The sequence below is a fragment of the Rosa chinensis genome, chromosome 2 (assembly GCF_002994745.2).
Source record: "Rosa chinensis cultivar Old Blush chromosome 2, RchiOBHm-V2, whole genome shotgun sequence".
In the NCBI taxonomy this organism is placed as follows: domain Eukaryota; kingdom Viridiplantae; phylum Streptophyta; class Magnoliopsida; order Rosales; family Rosaceae; genus Rosa; species Rosa chinensis.
In genome coordinates this window covers 80,105,831-80,119,258 of record NC_037089.1, presented here as the reverse complement: position 1 = coordinate 80,119,258, position 13,428 = coordinate 80,105,831, and the positions used below count along the sequence as shown (strand labels likewise).

The 13,428-nt window shown below is 35.2% G+C and overlaps 1 protein-coding gene across 1 annotated transcript; it reads right to left on the bottom strand.

The window, feature by feature from the left end:
- Positions 1–3,853: 3,853 nt before the first annotated feature.
- LOC112190074 (PI-PLC X domain-containing protein At5g67130) lies at positions 3,854–6,783 on the bottom strand. The gene is made up of 7 exons (XM_024329505.2): positions 6,682–6,783; positions 6,463–6,585; positions 4,961–5,197; positions 4,574–4,877; positions 4,237–4,460; positions 4,053–4,138; positions 3,854–3,923 (listed from the first exon to the last, which is right to left on the bottom strand). Exons 1-7 carry the CDS (start codon positions 6,781–6,783, stop codon positions 3,854–3,856), a joined length of 1,146 nt encoding a protein of 381 aa, XP_024185273.1.
- Positions 6,784–13,428: the final 6,645 nt, after the last annotated feature.

Here is a 13,428-nt window from a genome sequence, read left to right as displayed (position 1 = left end):
TATTTGTGCAGCACTAGTCAGAGAAGATATGAAGAAGATGAACTGTGCAATTACATTGACCCTTCCTTTCGATCTCTTAACCGGGAACAGGCTAAACCTTTCCCCCTACATTTTCTCTCACTGAACTGACACATGCTTCTCACGTGGCTGGACCCAAATAAACCGAGCACTCCAAACTCCGAGCATGGAAGACGTTCCCGTGTATTGAGTGAGAGAAACCAATCTAGCTGGTAGGGCACTCTGGGGTTAATATGATATTGAAATGTGATATGGTTTATTTAAGACCACCACAGGGCCATGATGGCATGATGTATGCCATTTGTGATCTTGTCTAATGCATGAAACCATTAAATGAAAAGTTGCTTTGTTTACATATATGTAAATTTATACACAAATATAGGCTCATATGCAGGCAAAACGAATATCGATCCAATGTGTTAATTCCTTTGGTTAATTGGTAATCAAAACTTTATTGCTTCCATCTAGTACTTTCTCTTCTGATCCTCCGAAGACTGTGCTAGTCATGTTGCAGCAGCAACATATGTGGTCAAGTTGTAGTATGAATTATGTAACCATGTAAACTTTGATGAGATCAAAGCGTAGATCACTTTAAGTAACATATAATGTTTTTTTGCAGTACTTTCTGTATCAATTGCTGCGGGAATTGAAGTACATACACTCTGCACATGTTTTACACCGTGATATGAAACTAGGCAATCTGCTTCTCAGTGCAAATTGTGACCTTAAGATTTGTGACTCTGGGCTTGCAAGAACTACATCTGAGACAGATTTTATGACAGAATATGTTGTCACACGTTGGTACCGAGCCCCAGAATTACTACTCAACTGTTTTGAATACACTGCGGCTATTGATATTTGGTCAAATGAACATGAAGGAGATGGTCTGAGAAGATAAGAAATGGAGGTGTTAAGAAATACAATTGCACAAAGTCTAATGAATGCATCTACTTAGCATTTGGTTACAAATTTCAAGTAACTTTAGTATATTTGTGTAATGGTTCCCGTTGAACTATGGTCGGGAAATTAATCCAAATATTATAGACTTATTCGTAATAGTAAAACATAATATGCTTATTGAAGAGTTTTAAAGTAAATATTTTATTCGGTCCAAGCAAGGGTATAAGAGCAACTCTAACAGATTCCCTATATTTTAATTTTTCTCTACTTTAGGGAAAAATAAGCCTCTTTTGCTCAAACAGATTCCCTATAACTATCCATATTTTAGGGAAAGTGAGGAAAGAGAAAACCAAATTCCCTATATTTACAGCAAACTCTAAAATTTTAAGGAAGAATATGGAGATTTGAGAGATTGTTGTAAAATAGGGAATCTGTTGGAGTTGGAGAAGAAAAAGAGACTAAAGTTTTGACTTTTGCTTCTCTATAATACATAAATTATAGGGAAGCTGTTGGAGTTGCTCTAAGGATAATACATGAGAATTTTTTTTATTTGGTATGGTTACATAATCAAAAAATAAAATTATGTATTTTAGTAGCATATCTTAGCATGTATGACTATTTTAGTAATTATACACAGCCAAAGCACTTTTGCTTTGCAACTTACCAAACACCTAAAAATTGCTCTTCGTTCTCACAACACTTTTAAAAACAGTTTACCAAACACCTTAGTTGCTTATTCTGACAGCAAGTTCAGAAGTGATTTTTCTCACAGCACAGCAATCCCAAACTCAGCCTAACACTAAACCGAATCATTAAAATTTGTTTTCTTATCGTGGTGACCCTATATGGAACCAAAGCATAAACCTCAAACCAAATCCTTATAATTTCATTAGTGTTCATGTCGTGTTATTGTATTGTGTGCAATTTGCCAAGTCTACTCATGATTCTAGTATGTTTATGTCTTATGTTAATGGTTTTTATCGTATTAATAGATTAACACTAAACCGAACAATTAAAATTCGTATTCTTATCGTGGTGATCCTATATGGAACCGAACGAACAAACCTCAAACCAAATCCTTATAATTTCATCCGTGTTCGTGTCATGTTATCGTATCTTGTGCAATTTGTCAGGTCTACATACTTATGATTCTAGTTTGTTTGTGAATGACCACATATATAAATAAATAAAGAACCACTGAAATTCTTTTTATATTAAATTCCTTACAAATGATTACTGTTGCTCTGCTGTGCTATATCAGAAGTCTCAAAACCCATTAGTCATGCTATTTTAAAGAGATAATAACCAAATAAAAAATTACTAGTCTCTTAACACACACAATTGACATTTGTACTATTATATTTTATTATACCTATAATATTTTGCAGATTGCAAACTATAGAACTACCTTTTACCATCTTCATAAAAAACTTGGCAAATCTCAATCATTCGACTTGTAACCTATCACATGAAAATTCCTAGAAACACTCTGAGAATTTAGCACTTTCGTTAAATAAAGTTACACAAAGGCCCTAGTTTGCTAAGAGGTTTGTCAAACCAGCTTCTTGTTCTTTATTTCGTGTTTAAAGGTCCTAAGCTTGCTCTCCTGTTAACGAATTTAAGAGACAGTTAACTTCTTAAAGCAACTCGACAAGTTTGACTACAGATTTAACTCTTTAAAAAATCCAACAAAGCAACTTCCCTTGCACCATTTTCGCCAAACTATCCTTATAGATTTACATTCAATCAGTTTCTGTTGGCCACAATTCACTGGAAAATATAACAAATTAAACACTCGGACATGTATAAGCACATTAACAGTTGAGCACGCACGGACAATTCCTTTTTCTTATTAAATCAGTTTGAACTGTCAATGTGCTGCACTGGTATGTGGTTAATTAGTACATTAATCGCTGGTAAGAACATTTACATTTATAAGTGCACATTCAAATATTTAATTATACAAATCTTCCTGCCTTTAGGGTTCTGTGAAGTAAGTTTCACTGTTGAAAGCCCAAAAGGCAAAGACAAGAGCAGCCCAAACAACAATTCAACAAAGACAGAAAAATCAAATACGCAGCAGATAGAGAAAATCTAGAAAATAAAAGGAAAGCAGCACAGACAAAGCGATCGACGGAGTTCCTCCCCAGCCCAGAATTATAGAACTGAAAATTTTGAAATTTTGTAGAGAAAAATTAAAGAAGAACCTGTTTCTCAATGCCGCCTCGGAGGAGGGAGGTCTGGCCTCTTGAAGCTAGAACAAAAGTGAAAAGATCGAAACTCTGCTGATTGTTTGTTTTCAATGATTCAAATAGAGGAAGCATTTATAAGGTAGGCAAGGTACGTTGGGCAATAAGAGTGAAATCCACAATTAAATATTTTTCTCAATATTCTGGATGTTTTCCCTCCAACATACATTTCTTTATTTATTTACGGGATCTTCAAAGTTTGTTCGTTTTGGAATAACATAAGCTTTAGGAAGGATAGACCTTTTATTTTTATTTTTTATCTGGATCCGTCCTAAACCTTGGAGCTTTCATTCTAAGTGATATTCACCTAGGAACTCTAAACACTAAAGAGTTGTGAGTCACGCATCTTCCAAGCCTGCTAAACATAATTGAGCCCGGCCCTCATACAAGCTATGTGTTATAAACAACCTATTTTATTAGATGCTAGAAATCCGTTGTAGTCTAGTTAGTCAGGATATTAGTTGCTAGAAATCCGTGCAAGTCTCAATAATGGAATTGTTTTTTTTTTTTTTACTAATTTTATACCCATTTTTATGCAGTGCAACTACCTTCAATTTAATCATATTTTTGCCCACCATCAATAAGCGCTAGTGTTTGCTTTAAGGAACTGACTCAATTTGATTTTGTAAAAGCCTGATAACTATTTTCGAGATATCTGATTTGATTGTCTATAAAGACTACATATCTCAAGATAAGCTGATTGATAAATTACAATGATGCTCCCTTCTATACCTTACAGGGTGTTGTTGATTCTGGCTGCAAGCAAAAAAGAACAACAATTATCAAAGTTGTTATCTTCATGAACATACTTTTGCTCACCAAAAACTCAATTAGGCCAGATGGTGAAATGGAATATATGATGAAGTATCATATTTCATAGCTTACCACACATGCATGGACATCGTTACATCCACATATGAGTTCTCCATTGAGAGTGTCTGTAGCTTGAAATGATCCTCCCCTCCACTCCTCTGCATCACAAAACCGACAGAAATGTAATTAATTCCAATTACATTGTCGATTTTTCGGTGCTTAATTACTAAACCAAGAGAAAAAGTATGTGCATTACTTTGTAAAAATCAACCGCAACAAAATTCGCCCACCGGTTTCCAGCAGCACAATAGCAAGTGTAAAGCATGCTAACCAAATCCTCAGAATTGAATTGACATGAGAGCTGCTTAATGGGAAATGACCCAAAATAGTTAACCAGCACCAATGATTTAGTCTTGTCATTTAGAGGCGACGATTCACCTCTGTTTGAACAGCTTCCCGCTTCCATTCCATCATCTCCATCTACAAATTTTCTTGCTCTCGAATAATTAAGAGATAAACTGACACAACATTACTGAACCGAAAAAAAAAAAAAAAAAATCCTAAGTTGCTTAATTTAGTTGGTTGATTCTTACACTCGTTTTCAACCATGTAGTTCCACTGGTATGCAATCCCTTCGGATTGTTCCTTCTCTTGTTTTGAAGTGAATACAAGTAGCCTTTGGTTCTTGGCAACCATATCGCTAACCAGCGGCCAATCCTGACCACTTTTGGGCATGTTTGATACCGGAAACCAGTATTTCATCAATCCGGCAGATTTGAAAACATTTGTCAGTCCATTTAAAGCTTCAACATAGTCCTCTAATATCAATGTCACGATTTCTCCTGGATTTGCTGATAAAAATGCTTGGATTTCGTTTAATGTATCTATAGCTGGCTCCTGCAATTTTGAGGTAATAGGTAACACATTTTGGCAACATCTGTAATGAAAACGAAGTGAAATAGGGAAGTTGGTTTGCTTACAAATGCAGTGTAGTCATGGCATTGTCCTTTGAAGGAATGGCACAACCAGACATCTCCTTTAAAATCATAGGTATCAAGCATCAGGGCTCTAACTCCATTGTTAAGTTGTTGAGTGACAGTGTCTTCTTGATTCGTCAAGGTAACACGAGGGACTCCGGTATGAGATGGCTCTCCTTCGATGGCAAAAGCATTGTGGGTTGTCAAAAATGCATATTTGTTGAATGGTAGAGAACTATTCTGTAGAACCACAAATAAGCAAATCTTACTTAAGATCCCATTTGAGATTAATTAGTAATGCTACTAGAAAATAAAGTACCAAGCTTGTGTAGCAAATGATAAGATGATATTCCATGTCTTCACATCTCACAAATCAATTTCAACGACTAAGTTGGATCATATACACTAAACATATCATTTAACAAACAAATTCTTATTTGTATTTGATAAATCATATAAAAGTACAAGTTCAACTCCAATGTTACCATGTGATGAAACAAAACAAGTGACTACAAAATCCGTAGTTCTTATTTTAAAGCCTAATAACTATATATCTATACTATTATTAAGAGAATAGGGTTTGTTAGCCAAAATTGAAAATTTTGACATATTTAACCCTAAAAGATTAAAAAAATTTGAGAAGAAATTAAATTACAAGGATAAATATGACAATTATAAAATATATTTTTATTAAAAAAATTAAAAAAAAAAGATTTCCCAACCCCCACTTTTCTCTCTCACTATTTTCTTTCTGCAATAACTACCACTAAATCTATTTTTCTGCAATAACTACCACTTTTCTATTTTTTTTTTTAAATAAAAATTTTATTGTACATACGCAGGGTATGTAATTGCAGACTAGTATAAAAGAAAAAAAAAGACACATGTATTAGCATTTGAATGCATTGATGTAATAATGCATCACTTTAACCCATATCTATTGGCCGGAGATATGTCCTAAGGTCTAACCTCATTGACGAGAAAGTTAGACACTCTTCAATGTTCAATCAGGGTGCCTAACAAACATGCCAGTATATAATTGTCAATTCTACCGATACAATGTTCACGATTTCAAAGGATGACAGAGTAACTCAGGTGTATCGCAGGACAAACATGAGGTAGCTTAATTGTACAACTTTATACTTTTTTTTTATTTTTTAAATAAAGCTTTATACTTAAATTAGACGTGTCACGTGAAAATGTGAAATAGTGGCTATAAGATTTTGGGTCCGACTGGATTTAACACAAAGATGACTTCTAACAAGGCCTATATGATGAGAAGAGGTTATGACTCTAAGCCCAATGACAGCAGTTGGCCCCTTTATAGCCATTGGTAGACACTTTTACACCGAAAAATCGCAGTTTTCACTTTGCTGGGCAATCGTCAAGGAGCTAGAGTTGGGAAACTTCGCAGAGACAAAAAGTGCGCGACTCACTAAGTCGTGTGTGTCTGTGTATTAGAGAGAGAGAGAGAGAGAGAGAGAGAGAGAGATAGGGTAACGTACCAAAAGCTGGAATTGGTTGGTGGTGGTCGATCTCACACATCTGGAGCCTAAAAACTCAAAAGGGCAACTGAAACAGTAAAGCCCCGCCTCACAATCTCCGTCTGTCGAGCACTGATCTAAGAGCTACGTAAACCACATTCGACCAAGTCATATCCTTTGAAAACTATTATTATATATGATTGATACCAAGAAGAATGAGAAGATTAAGGAGGCGCAAACCTTGCACTGTCCGTCGGAGCAAGCTATGACGACACATGAAAACACAGCAAGAGACATAACCAGAAGTAGAACCAGAAGGAAGCTGTGCCGAGTCGTCTTCATGTTAGAACCGAAATGATAGGGAGTGGCTGGTCGGGTTTTGATTTTTGAAGCGGCCAATCAACTTGGGTTTCTCAGTTTTTGATATGGCTGAGAAAACGAAGGAGCTAGCCGTACTGGTCTGCAGGGGTTTATTTGAAGTTGACAAATATAAAGTGCGAGCTAGCTAGAGAGAATACACGTCAAGTTTATGGATATAAATGCTATAAGCTAAAGAAGGAGTCAAAGACCAACAAATATTGGTAAACGAGAGGATGACTAGATCCAAATACATTGACAACAAAAGTGTCGAATACGTTTGGAAGACGAAGGAGATGAAATTTTATGATTAAATTAGAATGTTAATTAATACGTTTTAATTTTGTCCATGAGGGGTGTTATCAAAAATCAAATGGAATCATTATGCAACATCCATCGCTCACATAGCTCATCATTATTTGTGTTTGACTTTTGAAGTAGGAATTGGATTCATGGATGCAAATTTTAGAGGATATGCAATTGGGATCATGAGCTTCTATTCATACCTCCAAAGTTGGCATTTGGACCTCCCAACTTAATAGACCTCCAACTTACTTTTATAGATAACAAATTTGCTATCTATACCTCCCTAATTTTCCCACAATGCGAATCGTCCAATAAAATCAATAAAAACTTCTTATTTTACGTTCTATTCATACCTCCAAAATCAGTAGTCGAACCTCATTCAATTTTTGAAGATTTCACAATCCTATTTTACACTTCATATAATTTAAAAAAAAAAAAAATCTCCAGTTGGTAATCAATACAGTATTTTTTATTAAATTAATTGAATATAGAAGCACATTGGTGTACTGCTATCTGAGATGTTTAGATATTACTCCCAATTCTCAAAATTTTTAATTAAACTGAGTTTTTGGATACAAAGTTTTCACCACTTAATTATGATTTACGTACAGATGCCCGTACTGAAAGTGGTCATGGTGTTCCAAAGCCGGTCAAACATAATGCTGCTTAACTTGGAGAGAGACACATATTTACTAATTGTTTCAAGTTGGAAAAAAAGCGCAAGCAGCAATATGATAGGCAATGCACAGCTTAGAATTTTGTGAATTGTCTCATCGAAACATACTGTTTGTAACGGTAAGAAGAAACTTTTTTTTTTTTTTTTGTGAGCTGTGACCTGTTGGTTATTTATGATAACTAATATCGTGGATGTCACAGTTTTAGACCTCACTGACATCATGGGAGGGGAGGAGTGGGATGGGGTTAAAAAAATTATAAAAGAAAAAAAGTTTTTTTTTTTTTTTCCTTCTTTTTGTGTTCTTATTGGTAATTTAGCACGAGTTGACAAAGTCAACTATAATTTGGAAAAAGAAAGAGGTACAAATACTAATTTTGGAGATATGAATAGAATCTCCCTATGCAATTTATGAGGATATATTTTTTTTTTTTGAAAGGAGGATATTCTTTACCATTTGTAAAATGGATTGTTTACACTAAATGAGGATATACACATAAAGCCCCAAAATAAACTCTGATTTGGTAAAACCAACCCAATTCTTGCAATCAAACATGTAATATACGCAATTTTGATACCCGTGGAATAATCTGACCTCTCCTTCCTCCTGGAATTCGAGTCCCGTTTGATCTAAACACTTGTTTAATCACCACAAAAAAAAAAAAAAAAAAATTGGCCATAGACTACGAATTTGATTCGCTGATATTGGTCCACTTAGCCACGATTGTTTAGCGATGGTGCAGAGACTATTAAAGATTACGTGCCCATAGGTGTAGTGACTAGTGCCCCCTTGCTCACGTTTGATAACATTCTTTAGGATTCAAATTTGCTCACCACCTTTATTTAGGTGGTGATACCACTACTCTGTAAAAACTTGACACGTGTTATCGATATTAACCATGGTTTAACTACAGTTAAACATATAAAAACTACTAAACTTAATAAATTTTATAATAAAGAGAGATATAAACAAAAATTAATTTAAATCTTCTTTTTCTCTCTACTCGTTAGTCCATCATCTTCCTTCACCTAAACACTTCAAAATCTAGGAGCTCATAGACCTCATTAGCAAAAATTGAGTCTCAGAGAAAGAGAAAGAGGATGGAGATAGTGGCCAAGGCAAGGGATTGGGCGTTCAAGGCATTCACGGCGGGGTTGGGATTTGATGAGATCCCCCTTCAAGGCATTCACGGCGGGGCTGGGATTTGATGAGATCCCCCTCAACAGCAGCGAAGTACTTTTTGTGGGAGTAGACCTCAAGTTCCCATGCAGCTACCACCACCTAGTGGATCCTGACTCAGGCCTTCATCTACTGATACAAACAGAAAATGGTCCCAAGCTGACTATCATGATAGACGAGCTAGGGGACTTTGCTTCTTCTGTGACGAACCCTATGAGAAAGGACATCTGTGTAAGAAAACTCGGGGGTAAGGCCGGGCTTTGCTCATTGAGGAAATTCCAAAAATTGAAATGATGCTTGAGCAACCAGTTTTAGCAGATCTTATTGACCTGGATGAAAATGTTTCTGCAATGGAAGAGCCTTATTTGACAGTGCAGGTAATTGGAGATGTTCAAAATCCCATAACTAAGCAATTGAAAGGGAGGCTTAATAATAGGGAAGTGAAGTGCATGTTTTAATTGATGGTGGGGCAACACATTCATTCATCCCTCCATGTGTGTTAAAGAAAATAAGAGATCAGGTAGATGATTCAAAATTATTGAAGGTAGTTGTGGCTTGTGGAATGCCCACTCGGACTCACTACAAGAGAAAATAGCAAAAGCGAGGAATTTCATTGTGACAACCCAAAAATTGTGGCAAAAACTTGGCAAATACGAGGAAATTTCAGTTGTCGCACATGATCCCATTGGCGACAACTAATTTGTCGCATAAAATAGGAATTTGCAAGAAATTGACAGTTGTCGCCCATATGACATTATGCGACACCCAATTCCTCGCAAAATGTTAATTAGGCGACAATTTCTACCAATTGTCGGTTAATGTTTCTGTGACAACTTTTACTTCCTTGCAAAAGATTAATTAGGCGACGACTTCTGTGAATTGTTGCTTAATGTTTATGTGACAACTAGATTTTTGTCACTAAAGACTGATTTAGCGACCTCTTATGTGAGTTGTCAGTTAATAATTATGTGACAACCTTAGCTTTCTCGCTGAAAATCAATTTAGCGACAACTTTATCAAGTTGTCGCTTAATGTTTATGTGACAATTTGAATTTCCTCGCTGAAAATCAATTTGGCGACAACTTTCTCGGGTTGTTGCTTTATGTTTATATGACAATTTGAATTTCCTCGTTGAAAATCAATTTGGCGACAACTTTATCGGGTTGTTGCTTTATGTTTATGTGACAATTTGAATTTCCTCGTTGAAAATCAATTTGGCGACAACTTTATCGAGCTGTCGCTTAATGTTTATGTGATAATTTGAATTTCCTCGCTGAAAATCAATTTGGCGACAACTTTATCAGGTTGTCGCTTTATGTTTATGTGACAATTTGAATTTCCTCGTTGAAAATCAATTTGGCGACAACTTTATCGAGTTGTCGCTTAATGTTTACGTGACAATTTGAATTTCCTCACTGAAAATCAATTTGGCGACAACTTTATCGAGTTGTCGTTTAATGTTTATGTGACAATTTCAATTTCCTCACTGAAAACTAATTAAGCGACGACTTCTACTAGTTGTCAGTTAATGTTTATGTAACAACTTCAATTTCCTCGTAAAAGACCAATTAAGCGACGACTTTTACAGGTTGTCGCTTGATGACTATGTGACAACCTGAACTTCCTCACTGAAAATAAATTAGGCGACAACTTCTACCAGTTGTCTGTTAATGTTAATTTGACAACTTTAATTTTCTCGCAAAAGGCCAATTAGGCGACGAGCTCAACGGGTTGTTGCTTAATGTTTATGTGACAACTTGAAATTCATCGCTAAAAACCAATTAGGCGACGACTTCTATCAATGGTCGATTAATGTTTATATGACAATTTTAATTTTCTTGCAAACGACCAATTAAGTGACAACTTGTATAGGTTATCGCTTAATATTTGTGTGACAACTTGTACTTCCTCGCTGAAAATCAATTAGAGAATGACTTGTATGTGTTGTCAGTTAATGCTTATGTGATAACCTCTCACAAAAAAATAATTAGGCAACGACTTCTACAGATTGTTACTTAATGATTATGTGGCAGATTTGGGTGAGGCGGAATTCTCTTAAGGTGAATCTGGGTGAGGTGAAACCTCTCAAAGCGGATTTGGGTGAGGCGAAATCTCCTCAATGCGAATATAGGTGAAGTGAAACCACTCAAAGAGCATTTGGTGAGGTAAAAATCTCCTCAAGGCGAATCTGGGTGAAATGAAACCTCTCAAAGCGGATTTAGGTGAGGTGAAATCTCCTCAAGGCGAATCTGGGTGAGGTGAAACCTCTTAAAACGGATTTAGGTGAGATGAAATCTCCTCAAGGAAAATCTGAGTGAGGTAAAACCTCTTAAGGTGGATTCGAGTAAGGCAAAATTCCCTCAAGGTAAATCTGTGTAAGTAGAAATCCCTGCAAGATAAACATGGGTGAGGAATAATCCCCTCAAGTCAACCAGGTCGACTAATTCCATTCATCATCATTCACTCACCTCTTCCCCATAAATATACGTATAGCCAGACATAGCTTTGTGTTTCTGTTGATGAACATCCCCTTGTCCACCTTAATTCAAAGCTATGCTCTACAATCTCAATTATCTTATCATTGAACCAGGTAACAGCTAGCAGAACAGCCAATCATATTGACCCTCAATGACGATTACAAAGGAATAGGTTTATTTCCTTAAGGAAAAAAAAGAAAAAGAAGAAGAATGTGTCCGAGATTTAGATTAACTCTCATAATAGGTTTTGCATAAAGAAACCTATTTCACAAAGGAAAGGAACATATTTATTCCCTTTAGGATAAAAAGAAAAAAGAAAAAAAGAAGGGATGTTTCATTACTAGATTAGCTATGAGAATACGTTTTGCATTAAGAAACCTATTTCACAAAGGAAAAGGAATGTTGGCCGACCTGGAATTCTCCAGCTTCGCGGAGAAAGAAAAAAAATTAATATAAATAACGGAAACAACGAGAAGAAGAAAAAGTAATAAATAAAATACTAACAATCAATTGTGTTTTGTAGTGAGCAAGTGGAACTCTTGGAAAAAAATAGTACTGAAAACATAGATCAGAGACATATGGAAGAGTTTTAACAATGGTTTCTAAGTCGTGCTAAGACATTATATGATGAAGGATTGATTTCTGAAGAGATTTATTCATTAGCACATGGTGTAGACCCGCGCAGTGTCCAGTATACAGGGTGCATGGCAAATGATATTAGTGGTCCGTCAAATGGATTGAGCAATACCACACCACACAGGATAGTGGCATTATGATGATTGGGTCCCATAATGGTGAACCTTGCACCTTTTATGGGAGTCTTGTTAGTGTGGTTCAATTACATTTTCGAAAACAGTACAGTACAATTCTTTTTAAATGTCAATGGTATAATTCTAATCCCAAAAAGATGAAGTTTGACTACCATTTGACGTCGTTGAACGTTAAAAACCAATGGTACCAGCATGATACTTATGTGCTAGCAAAACAAGCCCATAAGGCGTTTTATCTTGATGACCTGAAATTGGGGCATCCTTGGAAAGTTGTCCAGAAGATTCAATATAGGCACTTGTGGGATGTTCCAGAAAGAGAAGAAGACGAAGATCTTGTAGTCTGTGATAATGACCCTGGTGACGAGGACGATGACGCTAATGTATGGGAAGTTCACGTAGAAGATGATGAAACTAGTACATCTATGCGCAGACATGATGTGGAACCTGAAACTATTATCATCAACAACACAAATAAAGAAAAGAATGCAGTAGATGACGATGATTTTATTGACGATGATTCTACGGATGATGATCTTATGTTGGAGCATACTAGAGCTCTTGGTGAAGAAGAATTACTGGGTGATCATAGTGACACAAATAGTGACTAAATTTATGATCCGAGTTATTTGAATTTTTTCGAGGCTTTCCATTATTATTATTATTATTTTAAAAGAATGTGGCTTTCCATATTAGTAGACAAGATGAAAAAAGATATTGTTTAGTATTTTTCTTAATAACTTGCTGTTTTTTTTGTCTTTAAATAAAATCGTGTCCAGTTTATATATATATATATATCTATACTATTATTAAGAGAAGAGGCTTTGTTAGCCAAAGTGGGTGTGAAAATACAATAAAACCCTTATATTAATTTCAAATAATTTTTAATAATTGAGTGGTAGTATGGTAAATAGAAAAATTAAAAATGATAAAATAAATAATTTTCAAATAATTAACTACCCATGTCTGCAACCCACAATTCAGATAACTTCCCACTTTCTTTTTTCTCAAATAACTTTTTTTTTTAATATAATAATTATAAAAATTTTACACATGCAGAGCATGTGAGCAGAAAACTAATATATATATATATATTGTTACGTAGATATATATAGAAATTAATTATACTTGTTATTCCATAATTATCAAGATATCAATCTAATTATTGTTATGATTTCGATAACTACGGTTTTGGTTATATGTATTTACTTTTTTGTCAAATCATTC